The sequence below is a fragment of the Podarcis pityusensis genome, assembly GCF_964106645.2.
Source record: "Podarcis pityusensis genome assembly, chromosome: 4".
NCBI lineage: Eukaryota > Metazoa > Chordata > Lepidosauria > Squamata > Lacertidae > Podarcis > Podarcis pityusensis.
In genome coordinates, this window is record NC_138027.1 from 85002502 (window position 1) to 85025617 (window position 23116).

Below are 23116 nucleotides of genomic sequence, written 5' to 3' on the forward strand. Positions count from 1 at the left end.
GTAGCAAGCCTGGCAGACTGCGTTCAGTGTTTTGAGGCTGCACTCACTTTGCCTTGATACTAGCCAGTATCCCTACAGCAGGCCAAAAGCATCCTCTGGAATGCATGCTTGAGGCAACATGGGGATTCCCTCCACCCCAGTGACATACCGTATTTTGCGCTCCATAGGACGCTCCGGCCCATAGGGCGCACCTAGTTTTTTTGGGGGGGAAATAAAGAAAAATATTTTTATTTCCCCCCCCAGGTGTGGGGCTGGAAGAACTAGGTCGGGGAACAGCGGGAAGGTGAGCTCTGCCTCCCCGCTGTCCCCCGAGCTTGTGGGGCTGGCGATGGGGAGAAGTGCGCTGATCCCGGGACTGCAGGCAGCTCTGCGCGGCCATCGGGAGCGGGGCGGGACTTCGCGCCCGGCTCCCGGTGGCCGCGCAGAGCTGCGCTGAGCCCGGGACTGCAGGCAGCTCTGCGCAACCCTCGGAGTCGGTCTCCCGAGGGTTGCGCAGAGCTGCCTGAAGCCTGGAGAGCGAGAGGGGTCAGTGCGCACCGACCCCTCTCGCTCTCCAGGCTTCAGCGAAAGCCTGCATTCGCCCCATAGGACGCACACACATTTCCCCTTCATTTTTGGAGGGGAAAATGTGCGTCCAATGGTGCGAAAAATACGGTAATCCCCCAGCAACAAAGCTATTGCTGCATCTCTAATTTAATATGACCTTTGGACCTTTAAACTGAGACTTACAGGACTGGATTGACATCACTGAAGGAAGAACAATTACGCGAGAAGGCACTTAACTCATGGATGAATGAAATGGGCAGAGCAAAAAGCCTTTCCCCCAATGTGGGTCCTCTGTTGCAGCCGCTGCTAACTTCCTACATTTGACATGAGAGACTTGCTTTCCTATTAGCTACGTTTCCCAAGTGTTGTGCGTTAAGATTCCATTTGGCTTAGAATCCATATATATATTAAGATCCCAGTTGCGGAATTCCTGACCTTTAAAGTTATACATATGCATTCTTACAAATGACTTATTTGCTTACCTGAAATTCCTCTTTTACTGCTTGCAGATTGTATGTGAAGAACTTCTGATAATGTTGAAAGAGCAGAGCCAACAGAAGTGAGAGAGTGCTCGGTATTATTAAGAGGCCTTTTGACAGAGGTGCTTTATCTTTAAAACAAAACAAAAATAGATAATAAAATGTTCCAGTTACAATAATATTTCTGAAAACAGATTAAAGAACAAGAATGCTTCCCAATCCAAATTAAATGATATTAATTCCCATTACTTATAAAAGAAGAAGAAAAGTTTGGATTTGACATCCCGCCTTTCACTCCCTTTTAGGAGTCTCAAAGCGGCTAACATTCTCCTTTCCCTTCCTCCCCCACAACAAACATTCTGTGAGGTGAGTGGGGCTGAGAGACTTCAAAGAAGTGTGACTAGCCCAAGGTCACCCAGCAGTTGCATGTGGAGGAGCGGAGACTCGAACCCGGTTCCCCAGATTACGAACCTACCGCTCTTAACCACTACACCACACTGGCTCTCACCACATAAAACTGATTTATGATTCAAATGAAACATAACAAATGAAACCTTATTTCATCCAAGTTCGGTCCAAGACTGTAATACTCATCTCCAATATTTTCCCCACTTTGAGTCTGTAGGAATGTGACTCTCTTATGAAAACGAACGTGAAGAAACCAACTAAACAGAAACATACGCAGTAATTTTATTTTATTGATTTCTTAGAATCACAGAATCATAGAATTGTAGAGTTGGAAGGGGTCCCAAGGGTCATTTAGTCCAACCCCCTGCAATGCAGGAATCTCAACTAAAGCATCCATGACAGAGACCCAACCTCTGCTTAAAAACACCCAATGAAGGAGAGTCCACCACCTCCCAAGGAAGTCCATTCCACTGTCTAACAGCTCTTACTTATTTCATGAGCATGCTATTCTTTATTCATATTATAGCATTTGTACAGGCTCTTCGGCCAAAAGGACTACCACAGCAGCTTAAAGGTAAAGGTCCAGGGACCCCTGACCATTAGGTCCAGTCGTGGCCAACTCTGGGGTTGTGGTGCTCATCTCGCTTTATTGGCTGAGGAAGCCGGCGTACAGCTTCCGGGTCACATGGCCAGCATGACCTAGCCGCTTCTGGAGAACCAGAGCAGCACACGGAAACGCAGTTTACCTTCCCGCCGGAGCAGTACCTATTTATCTACTTGCACTTTGACGTGCTTTCGAACTGCTAGGTTGGCAGGAGCAGGGACCGAACAACGGGAGCTCACCCCGTCGCGGGGATTCGAACCACCGACTTTCTGATCGGCAAGTCCTAGGCTCTGTGGTTTAACCCACAGCGCCACCCATGTCCCTACAAGAGCAGCTTACATACAATCAAATTACATACAATAGAACATAGCAGATGGTTGTTGGTTCGAGCCCATCCAGGGGAGCATTGCAGGGAGTTGGACTAGATGATCCAACTCTACAATTCTGTGATTCTAATCAAAACAAGAGGAGTCCCTGTCTGCAGGCTTACAATCACATCAGGGAAGAGGGACCGGGAGAAGGGGAAAAGCAAATGCAGGCACCAATTTCTTAATTCTTTCGACCAGCTAGAACAGAGACGATTCAGGAACAGGAGGTGCCTGATGGGGCTTGTCTTCAGCAGAGCTGATGGAATAAGCATTGTTTCTCACATGTTCCCGAGGCAGTCAGCTGTTGAATCAGATGATGGGTGAGGGAGAGGAGACCCAATGGAGCTCTAGCATGTTATGCTATGTGTGCTTATACTACTTTTTGAAGATTTTACCAATAGGCTCCTACTTCACTCTGTATACTTTATGTGTTGTAACATATCCCAAGATCTGCTGGCTGTGGGGCAGGCAATATGAAGTAGCAGGCTGCCACCACCAAGTGTGTTAATGCACACTCATTTACCTACATGTGCATTAGATCCAGGGTTGCCAATGTGGTACCCATGGGAACAGCAGTGCGCTTCCTTGAGGACTTCCCCTGGTGCCCAAGAGCCTCTGAGCACCTTCGCTTCTTGCTCATTGCCCCCTTTGTGATCAGATAGTGAGAGTGCTTACCTCCACACTCCCCCCCCCAAATATGTACAGCTGATGGAAGAAGTTGGAAGAGCAATGCTCTTTCCTACTTCTTCTTTCATTTCTAGGTGCTTTCCAAGGCTCCGAACAACTAAAGAGAAAGTGACTGAAAGGGTAGGAGGGAAAGGGGAATGTTATGGGAGATGGGACAGAGAAATGGTGCACCTGGGGGAGAAAATGTTGGGCCACAGGAGTCGGGGGGAATGGGGTGCCAGTGAAGGTGTGCATGTGCACACGCACACACACAAAAATACAGTAAACTGGACCCTTTTAAAATTGCAGCGTTTTCTCTCATCCTGCCCCCTCACCGCTATCACATCACAGACCACATCTGTCTTCACTGACCGAAGACACAAAAATCACAGCTCTGGTGCATTCCAACAATACCATGGCACAAAAACATACACCCAAGACACAGATCCTTATGTAGTCTCATAATTTTATTTCACAAGGTATTCCATCAAAACCACCACCAAATCATAGGTCATCTCCGTGTCCATAGATGCATTCTGTGATTTGTTAGCAGCTTGTTGTAATCCAATGTAAAAATTGTGACTATGACCTGGATCAATGTGTTTGTGGTGCTGGTACGCCAGATCTGTTATTTTGATTGAGAGGACTACAAACATAAGCTTTAATTTGATTGAGTTTATCTTTGTTTTTAATGGTGGTTTTATGTATGTTTGTTTTTAATTTGTTTGTGGATTGGGGTGGATGGGGTGCTGGGGGGGATAGTACCTCTGGTGGGGGACACATTGTGCTCCTTCTGGGGTTGTTTGTTTAACTTTGGTCCCTACCCTGCACTCAGCTCTCACCAGTGGCTGCTAGAAGTTGTCAGCATGCGACAGCAGCCACACCCTGGAAAACAGTTTCAACTGACTGGATAAACCAGGTGAAGGTTGCTGATGGGTCTCAAACCCTCAGTGAGCTAGGGACTTCCCCTGCATGTGAAGACAGACTCTGGCACATTGAGCGGACAAGACCAATATTGGGTCCAATGGTCCAGAAGATGGCTTCTACACATGCTGTAGAGAGAAGCGAGGGGCAGGTGGGGCTTGTCAACCTGAGAAGATAGCCCATCTAGGAGAAGGAAAACTCTGATCTTAAACCTTCGCTGCCTTGCAGGATATTTTCAGGAGATGAAAAGGCTAAAGAGCAAACCCTACACAAATCCGGAGTGCATTCCATAAGGTGGTTGGATAGTGCCTTATAAGTTCCTTCTGGCAATTCGTATAAGCAAGCTGGTGCCAAACATATTTCTCTGATTTCTTCTGGGCCATATCAGCAAGGCCAAGAGGAAACTCGTGTTATCTGGGCAGAACAGGACCTCCATACACATTGCTCAGGCTTGCGCCCCAAGATCTCATTATACAGACTCAGACCCTGCAGTATACAGTATATAGATGCAAACCTTTCACCCGTACTTGGTCATCTGTGTTTCTTTTAGACATCTAAAACTTTAGCATACAGGAAGTGAGTATTTGGCTATTTTTACTTTTATCACAAGGTAGAGTAGCCACAGCTGTAACCAACACCTAAACGTGACAGTTACCCACAGTGGAAAGTACAGCTGTCTGTTCAATCATCAGATGTCTTTGCAAGCAAAATGTCATCAGGAAAATGTTTTAAAATAAGAACGCATGTCAGTTTTAAAGGTATAATAAAGTTTTGTGGAGCTATGAAATTGTTCGGTAGATCAGTATAAAACCTTTACTTATCAGCAGCAAAAATACTGCTGCTAAAACAGTGCCTGTTCACATTACCTGGATTTTAAAAATATTCAAATTGCCTAATAAGTTTATAAAATCCTGAACTCGTTTATAGCAGCACTGATTTGGCATTAGGAGTTCACAACTCAAGAAAGGCAAGCATTCAAGCCTTCTTAAAAAGGACCTTCCTAAGAATACTAAGGGTCAATGAGGATTTTTTGACAGCATAAATTGTCAGCTCATTTTCCCTTCACTACCAAAAATATTTTTGGGAGAGATTAGTCCTCAAAGCCCAAAAATTCACATTATAATCACATTATAAGCATCAGGCAGGAGGCATGGTTGCCATGAAACTAACTGGAGACCTAATTTAGTGTCTCCTATACCCTCAGAGCATTTTTAAAGCCAAATGACTGTAAAATTTACTTTAATAAAGCATCAGGTAGACACCCCCCCAAAGGCCCTGGTTTTGGTCACTCAATATATTTTGGTTACAAGTCCCATCAGCCCCAGCCAGCATTACTAATGGTCAGGATGAGAGGTATTGTAGTCCAACAACATCTGGCTAACCCTGATTTAAGGTATCTGTCTTTTTCAATTCCTTCAGAAAAACTGGTTAAATCAAGAGATACTGCAAGTACTGTGACACATACGATACACTTTTTTTAAAAAAAGTTCAAAGATTGGTCTTGCCTGCCATCTATCTGTTACTGGATATATTTATTTTGAAGTCTGAAGTTTTCTGCATGCTGAACAAAATGTAGGAATTAAAACAAAGGCTGTAATCTTTAAAACACCTGTATGCACTGCCCTATTCACCTACTATTTGTCTTCCCCTCCAGCAACTCACTGCATTCCTATGCTAGGTGGGGAAGAGGGGGCTTGCCTCCTCCAATAGCCCTCTTTCTATGTTGGGTACAGGAGAGAAACAGAGAACTCCACCTCTGCTACACTGAAGGAGTTCAGCACTCCACGCTTCACTTGAATGAAAAGGATTAAAGGGGGGGAATCCTAATTTGAACAAATAGCAAGCATTTTAAATATAATTTCTAATCAGAATCTTCTTTTTAAAACAACAATATTGAGTATATGACACTCTTTCCAAATTATCTAAACAAGGGGTGGGGAAACTGTGGCCCTCCGCATAATATTGTAATGCAACTCAACATAATATTGCACAGCTATTGGCCAAGCTGGCTCAACATAATATTGCATGACTATTGGCCAAGTTGGCTGGGGTTATGGGAGCTAGACTTCAACAATATCATGAAGCCCATAGCTCCCCACCCGATTTAAACTCAAGGGTTCAGAGACTGGACAATAACTGCTCTGCAATAATACTTGGTCTTGCTCTAACTAGCTGATGCAGTCTCGACCACAGGTGCTATTTAATGTGCATTATCTGTGTATCCTACTGGTAAAGGGGTGGAATTTGAACTCATGCAACAGGAGGCAGAGGAGAATGTTAAGGGAAAGTTCGTGTTAAGGTTTAATGCTCTTCCCACATTCTTACAAGTCATCCAGTCACCAGGTAAAACATCCCTATACTATATTAAGTTGGCCAACACAGCTCATTCTTACACAGTCCAGACTCCAGTTGTGCTATAACCACAACGGAAGAACAAAAATGTGTAACTCAACTAGCTGAGTGCAGCTAGAAACAGCCGTCCCGGATAAGACCAAAGCTCCTTTTAATCTAGCATGCTGTTTTCGACAGCAGCTGGCCAGATGCCTATGAGAAGTCCACAGACAGGACATGAGGGCAACAGCCATTTCTCACTGTTGTTCCTCAGCAGATGATATCCTGGGGCACATTGCTTCTGATCCTGAAAGTAGTATACACTTATCATGACCAGCAGCTATTGACAGCATTATCCAATCTCACTTTAAAGGCATCTAAATTGTTGGCCATCACGTCTTGTTGAAGTGAATTCTACAGTTTCACTCTGCGCTGTCGTTTACATGCAGTCAGATATAGAAAACACACAGATTTACAACGTATTATTAACATGAACACATGGTGGGAAACAATTTCCCTGCTAAGGCCATTGTGAGTCAAGGGTGAGGAGGGAGTGCACTGCGATGGTTATATTATTGCAACACAATCCTAACCCTGTCTATTCAGAAGTTAAGTGCTAGAGGTTTCAGGATTGTAGCTTTAGGTGCAGGAAGGTTCAGGTTCAATTCCCTGAACGATGACACTGACTGAATGACTTCAGACCAATCGCTGTGTCCCAGCCTAACCTATTGCACAGGACTGCTGTTGAAGGTAAGATGGAAGAAACCATGAGCGTTGCCTTGGAGGAAATGTGGAATAACACACTTTTTTACCCCTGGCTTTTAACACTTGAAGTGTATGTTTTTAGGACCCACCTCGTATTTATTTTTATAGCTGTTGTAAGTTGTTAATTGTTATTAATGCTGTAACCTGCCCTGGGACCTTATGTTGAAAGGTGGGCAATCAATCAATCAAATGTGTTGCTGCCACCCTGTGCACACTTATTTGGAAGTATGTCTCTCTGAACTTTGCTTAATTGGAGAATCTATGGCCTTTTAAACTGTGGGGAGCTACTGTTTTCGTTTGTTACTATGTCATGTATTTTTGTGTTTTGTTTTGTGTGTTTTTTGATATTGTAAACCTCCCTGCGATTCTCGAATGAAGGCCAGTATAGCCATTTAATAAATAAAATAAATAATAGTAATATGCTGATTCCAGAGGGTTAAGCCCGTTGCAGCAAAAACCAAAGTGATGCATCTTTCAACGACAAGATCTTTCTTTTAGAAATTTGAGAAGACATGTGAAGGCAACCCTGTATCGGGAAGTTTTTTTACGTTTGACGATGTTATATGTGTTGGAAATCCAGCCCAATGGGCAGGGTATAAATAATAAAAGTATATCATCATCACTTTCCCCCCCAGTGGATACTCAAGGATATGCAGTACCAGCACTTTTTGTTGTTGTTAAAAAGTGTGACACTCATTGTAACAACTTCATGGTGAGTACCTGCACCTATTTTTCTAGAAAAAAGTTCTTCTTCTTCTTCTTCTTTTATTATTATTATTATTATTATTATCGCAATGCGAACTTCCTGGGACTCTAGGTACCCACTAAAGGCGGACTCGCGATCCGGCTAACGCGCGTTCCGAGCTGGCGCCGTGCACACGCACAAAAACTGCGACACGGGGGGAGGGGAGTGATCCTTTCTTCTTAACGAAGCGACGGGCCGGGCCTGCGCGGCTCTTGGAAACGTCCCCCCGCCGGGTGGCGGCCAGCGGGTTTCGGGGTTGGGGAGGGCCGAGGAGAGCGGAAGAGGGAGGAGACTCCGCGCGGGCGCCCGGAGAGAGGAGCCGGGGAAGGGGAAAGGGAGAGCCGGGTTCCGGAGGGCGGCCGCCTGCCTTGCCCCTTCCCTCCGTCCCCCAGCCAAGGGCAGCGGTACTTACACAGCCCGCTGGAGCCGGTGCTGGTGAACATGGTCCCGGGCCGCAGGCCTCGCCGCCGCTCGCTCGCTCGTTCCCCGCCGCCGCGACGCCTTCGCTGGCCCGCTGCTCCCTCAGGAGGCCGAGGAGCCTCCAGCGGCGGCCGGGCCCGGAGCCTGAGGAGAGCTAAGGCGGCCGGGATGGGTCAGAGGCGGCCGGGAAAAGCGGCCCCCCCCCCCGTGGCAGCGCCCCCTGCCGGAGCCGCGGCGGCATCCCGGCAGCAGAAAGCGGCCCCGGCCCGAGGGGAAGCGCCCTGGCCTGAGGCGCGACGGGCAGGCGGCCTCTCGGCTACAAAATGCCCCCTCCCCACCACACACATTGTTTTTTGGGGGGCTTTTCTACGCTACCCCGGCCCTGGTTCGGTAAATGTCCCACAGAGTTTGGGGGGGGAGGGGACGCTGTGGTTTGCTGGGGGGGGGGGGTTAGGGTTATAATCCCAACCCAAAATTGGGATGTCCGCACGGTCATTTTGGACTCTGGACACGCGTTAGATGTCGAAGGATATTGCCACGCTTCACCTCAGAAGAAGGAAGCTCTGCTGCGGGGTTTTTTTTGGGGGGGGGCTGCATGCTCCTTTTGCAGTCCCGTTTCAGGGGCACCACCGCCCAAGAGACCTCCATAAGCACCTGCCAGGGAAAAAAAAGTTGTGTTTGATATAAAAGGCTTTTTAAACTGGTCATCCAGTCATGTTTACTTTGGCTATTAAGGTTGCGATTGTAGGAAGTTTCAGTGGGGTGGTCTTCAATTTTTCTATTGGGAATCATGGACCTAACTTAAGTCAATGGGTCTCCCAGTGAGTAAAGGTTAGCTGTGTCATCCGTTGCAGTCGGTGGTACTTGCTTCTGAATCTTCAATAGTTTGGGCTGCGAGTCCCACTGAGTTAAAGGTATAATATAGGACAAATGGGACCTGCAACAAAGTGTTGCAGTGCAGAGTGCTCCTGTGCAAGGTGCTGGACAGCCATGCCTTTTTTCACAATAGGTAAAGGTAAAGGGACCCCTGACCATTAGGTCCAGTCGTGACCGACTCTTGGGTTGCGGCGCTCATCTCACTTTACTGCCCAAGGGAGCTGGCGTACAGCTTCCGGGTCGTGGCCAGCATGACTAAGCCGCTTCTGGCAAACCAGAGCAGCGCACGGAAATGCCATTTACCTTCCCACTGGAGCGGTACCTATTTATCTACTTGCACTTTGATGTGCTTTCAAACTGCTAGGTTGGCAGGAGCAGGGACGGAGCAATGGGAGCTCACCCCGTCGCAGGGATTCGAACCGCCGACCTTCTGATCGGCAAGTCCTAGGCTCTGTGGTTTAACCCACAGTGCCACCTGCATCCCATCATTTTTCACAATACTCCACTCCATTTCCCTCCCCCTCCTTCAGCCAGCATGCCACGGCAACGTTGGTCTGTTTTTGGGGATCTATCCCTGTCAGATTTCCTCCCATCCTACTGCAAGAGTTTTTGTACTTCTGCAAATCTTTGGGTTCCTCCGAGCTTGCTGATAAAAGGATTCACACTCAAAGAATGAGTTCAGTATCGAGCGTATAGGATTCCAGCCACAGAGCTTTTATAGCGAACAAATATTCAGTGCTGCATATGTTTGTTCTACACAGTCGCTTTCTCTCCTGATAATTACCTGTTCAACATACCAAACACTAACACGGAGTTAGTGCATGCACGCACTGGAACACGCTAAAGATCTCTTTAAATGCCTTAATATCTTTAACCAACCTGTTGCATTGACAGTCTACATAGTTAAGGAGTGGTAAAGCAAAAAAAAAAAAAAAAAAATCCCCTCCACTCTTCTGATGTTTGCTTATAGCTAAAGTATGGATTCTAATTTGCATTTATGAACAATAGATCACTGAAAATGGCAGCCTGGATGAATTATACTGTGAAGGTGTAGCTAAGCTTGCATCTCGGGACTGAGGCCAAATACCATGTAATGATTAAAATGGGGTTAATGATCCTGACCACTTTGCAGGGTGGTTATAAGGATTACCTACTTCAGAAATGTGCCGTATAAATGCAGAGTGTGTATTATAGTACAAATTATAGTAGCAATTTACTGTTTGGACTGAGTAAAATAACAAAAGCAGTGATCCTATGCACATTTAATTTGAAGTAAGCACATTAAGCTCTTAAATATTTTCTTCTAGGTACACATTAAGAGGATATGGCTGCATTTATTTGTCAAAGCAGTAACCTTTGGACTTGGGTGGAGGTAGGTACCATATTTTCAGAAGATCTAAAAAAAGTAATGGTGCTTAGTAACCTCCAAACGTATTTCCCACACAATTCCAGCGTATTTCTACTCCCACACAATAAGGCCACGGGTTGGGGTGTAATAGCTAGTTTATCATAAATAACAGTAAGAATATACTTGAGTTTCGAGGTGTGCTTTAACAGTGGGAGAGCATATTCTGAGCTAATAATCTTCCTGAATGTTCTAAACCTAACTCTTCATATCTTCCCTCCAGCTCCAATAATCCACTGCCTCCTACTGCTTTCCTTTAAAGCCTTAAAACATGGAGCTGCTGAATAAATGAGGTCCTGTCATTAGCCATAATAGCAGCAAAGTGCTGAATGTTTTCTGAACTTCCTGGAACTAGTGTGAAGAAGCCTTTTTATTTTATTTCCATCATGATGAATGGGAAATTCTTTGGGGCATCCCATAGGCATCTGGTTAGTCACTGGTAAGAGGATGCTGAGCTAGGTGAGACTTTGGTGTTACCCAGCAGGGTTTTTCATATGGCCTTAGGATCTAGTTAAATTATGGAATTCCCTCCACATGGACAGCAGGACAAAGTACAGAAAAATGCTTTTCAATATAAATGTTTCCATATTTGCTACTCTTGAAATTTGTGGCTCATACTTTGTAGGTTGCAGTCTTAACCCAGAAGTGCTTCTAAAGAGGTGAGCTGGGCATACTTCCAATAAAATATAATATTAAAATATTGTAGCTGGGTGATCAGGTGAAAAAGAGTGCAGTAGCTGTGTAGCAAAATGTCGGCAGGTGTAGCTTGTCATGCAAGCCACACTTCAAATTCCTCTTCTGCACAACTATTAACATACCCTCCAACATTTCTCTGATGAAAATAGGGACGTCCCATTCCATAACAATAATTTTACTATTTATATCCCACACATCTTACTGGGTTGCCGCAGCCACTCTGGGCAGCTTCCAACATATATAAAAACACAATAAAACATCAAACATTAAAAAAAACTTCCCTATGCAGGATTGCCTTCAGACGGCTTGGGGGTCGGATAACGTCATACCCTTTCCCCAATTTAAAGAGGGACAGCCTAAGAAAAAGTGGGACATTCAAAGATCAAATCAGAAACCAGGATGGCTTCTCTAAATCAGGGACATCCCTGGAAAATAAGTACACTTGGAGGGTCTGTTTTAAAAGTGCTGAGCCTTGACTTTTATCTTGCCACCCTGCTTTACGGCATACTCCAGTTACAGGCAGCCACATTATTCCATACATACGACGGTGATCCAGTTTATGAAAACAACTTTTACAGATCAACAAGGGAGAAGACAACTCTGTCTGTTACAATCACATGCCCTGCCTCCAAAATAACTCCTCAGCAACCCATGATCCCCTGGCTTCCAGAACACACTCTAGTATCGCAAATATCTCCCTCTAGAGGCTGTTCTTGGAGGTGCGTAAGGCATACAAAAGTTTTTGTTTATTGTTGGGATACCAAAAGGAAGCAGCCCTAAGCTTTAATGCAATTATTGTTAACAATTGATGTCTGCTGCTGAGTATAGCATCAAAACAATTCCACGGTCCAGTGACACAATCAACTGGCAGTTTCATGACACGGCTGCAGATGTTCGTGAATAGCTGTTCAGAGGCATTCTGGAAACAAAAGCTGGTACTTCTCAGTACAATGGACCAAGCGGATGAGGCTTCACAGTGGCCTCTTGCCCTGCTTTTGACACTTGTATAATTGCAGCAGTGAAGATCCTGTTCTGCTCATGGTAATTGTGTTACACAGAGAGCCAAGAAGCAAATTTCACTCCTTAAAGACTTTTGTTATTTATGGGCAGGACATAACATAATAAAATTATTATTATTATCTTAAGAATATAAAATACAAAACAAAACAAGAGTTAACCAACAATAAAGTTTCTGGTACTGGTTTTTAGGAGCCTGGTTCAGAAGGGAGGGATAGATGATATACAGCTGGCTCCCACATCTCTCCAGAGAAAGCTGACAACAGAAAAGTAAATGTTTGGGAAGGCAATGATGGTAAGGCTGTTTAGCCTCCTGGAATTGTCAACTGCTGGTGCAGGTCTTACTGCACTATTGGAATGGGAGGCTTGTTTCTAACAGGGTTGCATAATGCCACCATGCGATTGTGGCTACTACAGTCCTTGAATCATTTAGTCTGGGATAGCACTGCTGATTCTGAAAGCCTGTTTTGGACAGTGCCGGATTTATGTATAGGCTAAGTAGGCTAAGCGGGTGGCACTGTGGTCTAAACCACAGAGCCTAGAGCTTGCCGATCAGAAGGTTGGCAGTTTGAATCCCCACGACTGGGTGAGCTCCCGTTGTTCAGTCCCAGCTACTGCCCACCTAGCAGTTTGAAAGCACATCAAAGTGCAAGTAGATAAATAGGTACCACTCCGGCGTGGAAGGTAAACGGCGTTTCCGTTCACTGCTCTGGTTCGCCAGAAGTGGCTTAGTCATGCTGGCTACATGACCCGGAAGCTGTACTCCAGCTCCCTCGGCCAGTAAAGCAAGATGAGCCCTGCAACCCCAGAGTTGTCCACTACTGGACCTAACAGTCAGGGATCCTTTTTTTTTAAAGTAGGCTGAAGCCTAGGGCCTCTAAATCTAGGGGGCCTCACCAGTCCTCCCGCTCCCCAGCGGGCAGTCCCCCCCCCCTAAAATTGCAAACCCAAGACTTCATGTGAGGGCAGGGCAACTCGGGCCTCTAAGTCTAGGGGGCCTCACCAGCCTGCCCTCTCCCCAGTGCCGCAGTCTCACCTCTCCCAAAATTGTAAACCCAAGACTTCATGCAAAGGCAAGGCAACTCAGTAGTAGTTCAGTTGTACCTCGGGTTACATACGCTTCAGGTTACAGACTCCGCTAACCCAGAAATAGTGCTTCAGGTTAAGAACTTTGCTTCTGGGTGAGAACAGAAATCGTGCTCTGGCGGCACGGCAGCAGCAGGAGGCCCCATTAGCTAAAGTGGTGCTTCAGGTTAAGAATAGTTTCAGGTTAAGAACGGACCTCCGGAACGAATTAAGTACTTAACCTGAGGTACCACTGTAGTAACAACAAACAAACAACAATTCTGCTCACCTCTCAGGCTCCACATATTAGAACAACCTAAAATAAGCTTTATACCTCTCAAAATATATAGTTGTAGTAGTCTAGTAAGAAACTACATTCAAGTCTATAATGTCTGTGTCAGACTCCTAAGCATTTTATGATAAATGCATTACAAATAAGCTTTGAATGAAGTCATTATTTTTTGTAAGGTGGATCTCAAATTTAATAATGAGTGTTGCATGAATCCTGCATATTTTAACAACCATCTGTAAAAGAGCAGGGACCTAAGCACAATATTGTATGACACAGTTGAAGAACTTAGCAGCAGAGCCCAGTCTTCTTTTTATACACAACATGGCATACTTTTTAATATGTTCCCTTGAGAACCATTCAGCCCTTGAGAACCTGTCAGCTTTCTCCTCCTTAGACTTCTGGAACTCAGCTGGAAGAGAATGGGAGCAAAGGTGGAATTAGTTGACCCTGGCGCCACCTACTGTTGACTTCCCTGTCTTCCACTCTACCAGTACCACCGCTAACAAGAATGTATTTTATCTAATTTGTGAGGTAGGATACCGCTAACCTGCTGAACTGACCTAGAAGCCAAATTACCACCAGCTTTTAGGATATGGAAACTGAAATTACACATAAATAAATCTATGCTACTTAGCTCTTGATGTCTTAAAGATAATATTCCTGCCCCATCCTGTTATGCTTGTGGAGCAATTAACAAGTCCCAGTGGGGCTTACTCTCAAGTAAATGTGTTTGGGATTCCTTTAATAGTACATCTGTGCAGAAGTAGCTGCTCCCTTTCTGCCTTCAGGGGTTATGGCTAGGCAAACTACCATACTTGGAATAAAAAGGACCCGCACTGAGTTTTTTGGAACAGGTAGTTTTCAAGTCGCTTCCTAATAGGAACATTCCAATTACCTTAAGGGTGCATACAGATGTGCAGGAAGGGGAAGGTACACTCAGTTTGTTGTCACTCGGAGATCTATACTTTTCTGGAGGCTGAGCTCTGGTAAAACCAGTTCTGCTGTGTGGGCCTAAGAGGAAATTCTTGGTGGTTATTAAATGTCTGCTACTTTAAATTCTGGGTGCAGATGCTCGGACGAAGTAGACCGATCTACGCACTGCATGGTGTACGCAATGATTGTTCCTAGGAACTAGCAAATCCTTACTTAGTTTGGAGTGAGGCATTGCTTATTTTTATTTTTGGACTTCTCTTTTGTGCAAGCATCGTAGATAACAAAAGGTGTATGTGCACATTTAAATAAAAACCCATGGATCTCAACTTTCCTGGCTTGGAGCAATACACACACACACGGCTGCTGTTTTGTGCAAATTTGGTAGATTGAGAAAGTTGTGTGTGTGTTTTTTTAAGTATGTGCTTACAGGTAAGCAGATACCAGTGTGCATGCCCATAATGATCTCAGGCAAGGCCACCCCACCGATGAAGTGGCGTGAAATGGCTGCCTCAGGAGGTGTGTGGAGTAGGCTCAGGTAAAGGTCGGATACCTCATTGAGCCCAGAAGGTATAACAGGAAAGCCATCCTGGCCAGGCCTACGTCCATAGTTGGAGCAGAGTGCTGTGACCAGACTGCTGAGGAGAACACCTGGAAATACACATTGCACCTGTTCTGAGAGAACTGCACTGGCTTCCGATCAGTTATTGGGCTATGCGCAAGGTCTTGTGTAAACGCATAAAGCCATGAGCAACTTGGGACCACGTTACCTGGAGGAGGACCTTCCCCTCTGTAGACCTGTAAGTTCACTTAAATCATCTGTGGAATAGTCTCCTCATGATTCTGCACTCTCCAGAATGTCACTGGGCGATGTCCCTGAAAACAGGCCTTTCCAGCTATTGCGCTTGTACTGTGGAATGCTCTCCCTTCTGCTGTACATGAAGCAGCAACCATCAATTGCTTCAGGTGTATGTAAAGATGTATCATTTTTCCATCTAAAGGGTAAGGCCATTAAGTCCACATTGAGCCTGGCCATCATGTTTTGAGAGACTTCCTTTGAACTGTCCTGCAGGCTCAAGCACCGCTAAAAAAGCAAAGGGCATCAAATGAAGAGATTCAAGATGCCTGCACTGTTTTTGTATTGGATATTTATCTGCATACAAAATTACTATACTGCTTGTCAAACTCAGTTGAGAGATGGCTTATTATAACTGGCATATGATTCATGGACCAGATGCTTATTTAGCAGGATTTTTTTCAATGAAGGGGGAAATGATATTTAGTGATTATGAAAGCTGTTGTGCTTGTGCTGAATATAAAGCGGTTAAATGAAATGATGCATGAGGTAAAGAATGGGAAAAGAGACAAAGGGCGTAATCATGAGAAACTTAGGGTGATGGAATGTAGGGAGTTGGCAAGGTGTGAGGGGGAGTGTAGGAGGAGATGAGGGGAGCGATATTGTCAAGTCTGAAGTTACGCAAATTGCTGTTCCTTAAATGAGACTGAAAAAACAGAAGAAAGCTAGGCTGGTTTACAAAAAAAATGTGTGGGTGATGATCACTGTGATAAGCTAGTGCCAATTATACTATGCACACAGAATGAATATTTATATCTTACTGGAGAGAGAGATCATTTCCTCACATTTAAGCTAAACACTGATGCAATTTATAACACGGAAGGAATTCCTTTGATTCCAGTAGGGTGACTGGTCTTTATATCCCTGAGTATGAAATCAGAAGGCAATGTACAAAGTTGGGAAAACCTGCTGTTCAAGATAGGCATGACGTTTAGAATAAAGTACTCAAAGCTGTAGACTTTCTGTTTGCTGAGTGTGGCAGCCCTGCCCTTGAAAAAGAGCCAAGGCTGAGGTGAAGAAAGAGGAGTTTGTAGTCACTGTACAATCTTCTGAAAAATACAGCTGGGTTATTGATACCAAGCCTTAGGCTGATGACTATGAGCCCTGTGGATTCTGAGACAGACCCGGACACTCCCCAGATGTGATTCACCCAAAGAGCCAAGCACCTTCTGCTCCACAACACCTGTCCAGAAACACAAGGAGCATACTAGGCAAGAAGCCAGCGAGACAACGAAGTGCTCTTCTGCAAGGCAGGGAGTTGCCCCTTTAAGAAACTATGCTCTAAAGGTGGAGCCTAGGAGGACTAATCTGGGCTGAGGGATTGAGGGAATTATGAAGCCTCAGGCATTTTCTACCTTTATTGGAGCTATGAATGGTGCCAAGACTCCAGCTGCCTTGCTTTCTTGAAGTGTTGCCATCTTGCCCTATGGGTTTCTGCTGCAAACAAAACCAGGTAGCTTGCTCCACCCAATTTTTGCAGGCCGGTGGATCTCCAGAAGTAGCTTACCAGCTAGCAGCCAATAATGTCAAACTGCAAGTGTGCCTGGAAGTCATAACCACACTGGGTGGGGCCTATTCATTTAAACAACCCTAAAATATCAGTGACTTCCTTTCTTTTCTTTCCATGGTTCATTTTGCATAGCATAAATCCCTGCATATTTTATATAAACTAAACCATTTTACTTCCATCAAAACTTATTTATACTGTTGAATTTATCTTAATACTGCCAACGTTTTCAAGTGTACACAATTTCCCACCATATATTCAATAAACATTTTCCAATTTTCTTTAAACAGATGTTCTTCTCGTTCTCTTATTCTGTAAGTTAGATCCGCAAGCTGCGCATATTCCATCAGTTTGAGTTACCATTATTCTTTCGTTGGAACCTCACTCATTTTCCATTTTTGGGCCAACAAAACACGGGCCGCCGTAGTGGCATACATAAATAAGCTTTTTTGACACCTGGGAATTCCCATCTGAATTATCCCCAACAAAAAGGACTCTGGTTTTTTTGGAAAAGTGCTTTTAAACTTTTTTTTCCAATTCATTATAAATTATTTCCCAATACTCTTTTACCCTTTTACAGGTCCACCACATATGAAAGAACATACCCTCGACCTCATTGCATCTCCAGCATTTATCTGATTCAGTCTTATACTGTACATCTTAGCAAGCCTACTTGGATAGCTGAATCATAGCTTGTTACACTTAGGTCTCCTGCATCAGGATCTGTAGCAGGCTTAGGAAATCTCAGTTGCTGATAAAGCAGTTAGAGAGGAACAGTAATCTTAAGTAAATAGATCTCTGTAACTTTTTGTTTTTGCTTTCACATTTTACTACATAGTCTAGGTGTATATGCTTGTACCTACAGAGCTAATCTAATCTAATCTAATCTAATCAATGCTTCTTAATGAACAGCTCAAGGCCAGGATGACATATCAAATCCCAAGTGTTTTCACACAGATTGTGTTCAACCTATTGACAGGAAAGGAAAGAGAAAATAAAATAATCAGAATGGCAAACCAAATTTAGTTACAATAAAAATGACATTAAACTCACTCACTCCGAAACTTCAAAACTGCTTAAAGATAACATGTTTCAGGGTGCTCAGTTCATTTAAAGCGGCATCACTTCTTAATTGGAGCTGTACTAATTTAAATAAGCTCAGAAATCTGGGCCTGCTTCCAAGTCCAAACCTATAAATACTTACCCCTTTATATAAATGGAACCTTTTTTATAATAGGTGTGAGTTTGTTGCAGTTGTGTTGAACTATATTTATTATTCTTGGCTCAGAGAATGAATAATATGTACAAGTTTATCCATGTTAATAATTATGGCCATATTTCAAATTATTTCTCCATTGTACTTGTCCACTGGAGCAAGCACGCTTCTATTAATATCACTCGATTCTTCTGCTGTTTTAGTTTAGTGGAATGAATGAGAGCCTTTCTGGGAGCAACCTTTCAGGAATGCATGGATGGAAAGCTCCCCTGTGGACTTGGTGGTAAAACATAGCTAGTATATTATTAAAGTGACAGGCTGCACGAAAAGAATTTTTGAAGGACTACAAAACTCTTTGGCTGCATTCCTAGGCCAACTTAATTGAATTCATTGGATCCTACTTCTGAGTAAATGTGTGTGATCACATGGGTTTATGGGTAACAGAAAGCATGGGGAACCTCTGACCCTCCAGATGTTGCAGAACTACAACTCCCTTCATCCCCTGGGTTAAGGAAAGAGCCATAGTTCAGCGGTAGAGCATCTTCTTTGCATGCAGAAGGTCCTAGATTCAATCTTTGGCATATCCAGGTAGAGCTAGGACTGTTTCCTGGAAAGCCGCTGCCAGTCACTGTAGACAATACTGAGCTTGATGGACCAATGGTCTGACTAAGTATAAGATTGCATCCTATACAGTGGTACCTCAGGTTAAGTATTTAATTCGTTCCGGAGGTCCGTACTTAACCTGAAACTGTTCTTAACCTGAAACACCACTTTAGCTAATGGGGCCTCCTGCTGCGGCTGCGCCGCCGGAGCCCAATTTCTGTTCTCATCCTGAAGCAAAGTTCTTAACCTGAAGCACTATTTCTGGGTTAGCGGAGTCTGTAACCTGAAGCGTATGTAACCTGAAGCGTATGTAACCTGAGGTACCACTGTATTCTCATATGTTAAGAAGCATAGTATACAGAAAAGGTCACAAACTTTCTGAAAACTGTCATCTCCATGTTATTTGTAAGAGAAACATGGTTTTAATATGAGTTGTTATCAAATATGTTTTCAGCTACATTCACTTCATAATTCTCAGGCAAGAAGTAAACGTTCTGACGTACATAGGAAGCTGCCTTATACCAATTCAGAGTGCAGTACTGGTCCATTTAGCTCAGGCAGGGGCCTTTTCCAGCCCTACCTCAAGAAGTCGGGAATTGAAGCTGGGATCTTTGGCACCTGATGCCACAACATTGCTGAAGCAAAGCAGGCATGGATATGTTCAGAAATCGGGAGAGGAGACTGCTGGGAGCCCCATGCAGAACTACATGTAAGATATAGCTTGCTGTGGCAGGAACTTGAGTAAATAGATGTCTCCTGCTATCTGTTGGGAAGCAATGGATGATTGGAATAGAGAAATAGGACAAAGAGATCATAAGCAGTTCAGCTTAAGTGCCAAGGAGCCTTGGCATTGGACAACTTCCTTTGTATGAGCAATGCCCTGCGGAAATTCTGGCCCTAGTCCAGTCATGCCTTACAAATCTCCAATTGATTTCCTATGTTCATTTTTCTGAACGCAATATTGCAGTTGTAATATTGCTGATTTGAATACTGTAATTATCAAAGGTGTGACTATGTATAATTGAGCAATTGGGAGGATGCTTGATATGGAAGAATTATACACGGAGCTGAGAAATCAGGAAATCCTGTGACACAAGAAAGGCCTTGCCAATTAGTCACCCTGTCTCCATCCATAAATATAAATAAGTACACCTGAGCTTCATTTTCTATTTGTGTGCCAAGAGGACTGCAGTATTTTATTTCTTTTAATGCAATGGTTGGTTTATTAAATGCATGTATATCAGTCTTGCAGTAAATGATGCTTATAACTTCTCTACCCAGTGTAGCCCAAATTAGAAATATATTTACATATAGTTAACTATAGAAACTTAACAAGTTTTTATGAGACAATCAGGAGTCCTTTGTTGTCAGACTCTGGTGGTGGCCAGGCAGGATTCAAAGTCTGAGCCGTGTGAACCTGTTATCAGTTTATATAAAAAGGTAAAGGGACCCCTGACCATCGTGGACAACTCTGGGGTTGCAGTGCTCATCTCGCTTTATTGGCCAAGGGATCCGGCGTACAGCTTCTGGGTCATGTGGCCAGCATGACTAAGCCGCTTCTGGCGAACCAGAGCAGCGCACGGAAACGCCATTTACCTTCCCACCAGAGCAGTACCTATTTATCTACTTGCACTTTGACGTGCTTTCAAACTGCTAGGTTGGCAGGAGCAGGGACCGAGCAACGGGAACTCACCCCGTCGCTGGGATTCTAACCGCCAACCTTCTGATCGGCAAGTCCTAGGCTCTGTGGTTTAAGCCACAGCACCACCCGCGTCCCATATCAGTTTATATAACAGGGCCTAAAAGGAGCAGCATAATCCAGTTCCTTAAGCACTGTTTACATATTTATATGGAGTGACTATTAAAATATATATGATCTAAACATTTTGAATTACAAGCAAAAAGGCCATATTATTTTCATCCAACCCAAACCCACTAAAATAAGGATTTATTATTATTATATGCTAAAATTCCCTAATGCATTAAGCTATCTCAGTAATTCAGCTGCTGGTGAATTATGAGAAAGATACATCATTCCTAAGAGTCAGATGGGACTGAATTGCTGCAAAAGTTACTAACATTCCTGGGAATGTCATCATGGCACATTATTTGTCATATGATCTAGTTCACATAACATTTGCCCCTGAAAGATGGAAGATGATTTAGTCTAAAATGACATGCTCCCAAAGAATAAAAAAGTTTTTTTCCCTTGAAGATGATACATTTAGGCTGCACGACACACATGATGCAATATATGCTAGGCAGTAAATAGGCTTGAATATATAACATCAGAATAACTGCAAAGATTGTGGAATCTGTTTAACCACATGGACTACAAGAAACTGAGGACAAGCTCTCACATGCTGGAGGAATGCTACGCAACAAAGGTTTTAAGGCAAGGATGAGGAGAAAAACAAATAAAAGATTATTCATGGGCTGTAGAACCACAATTGGGGAGTGAGTAGGACCAGCTGTGGGATGCTCCTTCCCAACAAAGAAAAATTTGGCTTGTACCACAATAACAATCAGGGACGCGGGTGGCGCTGTGGGTTAAACCACAGAGCCTAGGACTTGCCGATCAGAAGGTCGGCGGTTCAAATCCCCATGACGGGGTGAGCTCCCGTTGCTCAGTCCCTGCTCCTGCCAACCTAGCAGTTCAAAAGCACGTCAAAGTTCAAATAGATAAATAGGTACTGCTCCGGCGGGAAGGTAAACGGCGTTTCCGTGCGCGGCTCTGGTTCACCAGAAGCGGCTTAGTCATGCTGGCAACATGACCTGGAAGCTGTACACCGGCTCCCTCAGCCAATAAAGTGAGATGAGCGCCACAACCCCAGAGTCGGTCACGCCTGGACCTAATGGTCAGGGGTCCCTTTACCTTTTTACAATAACAATCAGTTTTTTGTCATTAACACAATGTTAAAAGTCTTGAGCAGAAAGCTTGAGCAGCCTCTGGGTCTGACGTAGCTCCCCAAGCGAATTTTTCTGCCTCCACCCCCACACCATCCATTTTGGCAGCAGGGGAGGAACGTGGGGAAAATATTAAAAGTAGACACAGCACTGGGGTGGACAGAGTCTTTTAAACCTGTCTGGCCAGTCCTGATGAGGATGCAAATTGTTTCCTTCCTACTCATCAGATGGATCATTTGAGAAGTGAAGGCAATTACCCCGTATCTTAACTGATCTGTATGGATCAGCGGGGTGGGGGGTGGGGTTGTGTGCACAATTCCTCTCTGTGTGTGCAAGTGAGGTGGGGTGCCCACATCCTGCATAGGAATGTGGCCCCTGGAGGGTTGGCCAAGAGTGAATGTGGCCCTTGGGCCAATAAAAGTTAGTTGCACCTGGTCGAGAAGATGTAGTAGTGGCTCCCATATCTGTTACTCAGAATTGCTTTGGAGGTGATTTTTTTAGCATTCATGTCAGGAAAAGCCAGCTTTCACACTGAAACCTATTTTAGGTTGCTGCTACCATGCCATCCCTTAAGCTACCGCAAGTTTAAATGTATGTAGGCCTATCTGCACATTTCTGTTTTAGCTAAGTTGCCTTTCCAACTTGCCATTTACCTCCTTTCTGTGTTATAATTTATGAATGCAACCTCTGATCCTGTATCATAAGTATGAGCATGATATGTTATACTGTGAATATGGAGTTGGCCTGAATATTACTTATCAAGTTATGTTTTCTATATACAGGGATGCTTCTGTTGTGAAAGAAAATACCACAGTTTTTGCTACCAGGTCCTTCTACTGCTTTTTTTCTGTTTAGCAAGTGGTGTTATTGGGCATGCATGAAAAGCAGGCTCATCTCCTCTGTAATATAATTTTATCCGTCATTGCTTTTAAACTGTTACCACATGCTGTATATTTCCATTTCTCATGCCCTATTGGCCTTGGCAGCAAGTTTAAACTGAATGAATTTTTACTCCTAAAATTGACTGCTTATGCTATTTACCCAGCATCCCAATAGATTTCTATTTTTGTATGACTGCATTCCTAATGACTTCCCCAAATAAATAATTTTAATCAGTATTCTATTCTCAGGAGGTAAGGCAGTGAATGTTCAGGCCTTCAGATTGTTAGTATAGTAATTGTTGAGGGAAAGAAAAATGGAAGTGTAAAAGTTTATGAATTATAATGCTAATTTTAAAATGCAAGGAAGAGAGAACAATTAGAAGCTAATATATTCATGTATTTATGCACCTTAGAATTAAATCTAAAGCAAATTAAGAAATGAGATACTGCCTTTGAAAAAGGGCTGCCATATTCTCCCATATTGGAAGTGTTGATTTTTTTTTTTGCAAACCCCCCCCCCCAAAAAAGGGAGAAAACATCAATCTTTTGGTGAAAAAGCTCAACAAAGCTTTTTTTTTAAAAAACAAACAAACACCTCCCCCCATATTT

General features: G+C 43.9%; 2 protein-coding genes across 2 annotated transcripts in view; one reads left to right on the plus strand and one right to left on the minus strand.

Annotated features, from left to right (window-relative positions):
* UBAC2 (UBA domain containing 2) overlaps positions 1–8391 on the minus strand; it is a 78215-nt gene extending 69824 nt beyond the window's left edge. The window contains exons 1-2 of the mRNA XM_081003238.1: positions 8249–8391; positions 1029–1156 (exon numbers count right to left, since the gene is read on the minus strand). Of these exons, the coding sequence (XP_080859364.1) occupies positions 1029–1156; positions 8249–8279 (159 nt within the window). The 5' untranslated portion in view covers positions 8280–8391. The remainder of the gene's footprint in view (positions 1–1028; positions 1157–8248) is intronic.
* On the plus strand, positions 8278–23080 carry LOC308475849 (uncharacterized protein; the record flags this gene model as incomplete). The annotated part of the gene is made up of 4 exons (XM_081003319.1): positions 8278–8646; positions 10440–10504; positions 19198–19428; positions 22409–23080. The coding sequence occupies 4 exons, from the start codon at positions 8278–8280 to the stop codon at positions 22479–22481; spliced, it is 738 nt and encodes a 245-aa protein (XP_080859445.1). The 3' UTR covers positions 22482–23080.
* Positions 23081–23116: the final 36 nt, after the last annotated feature.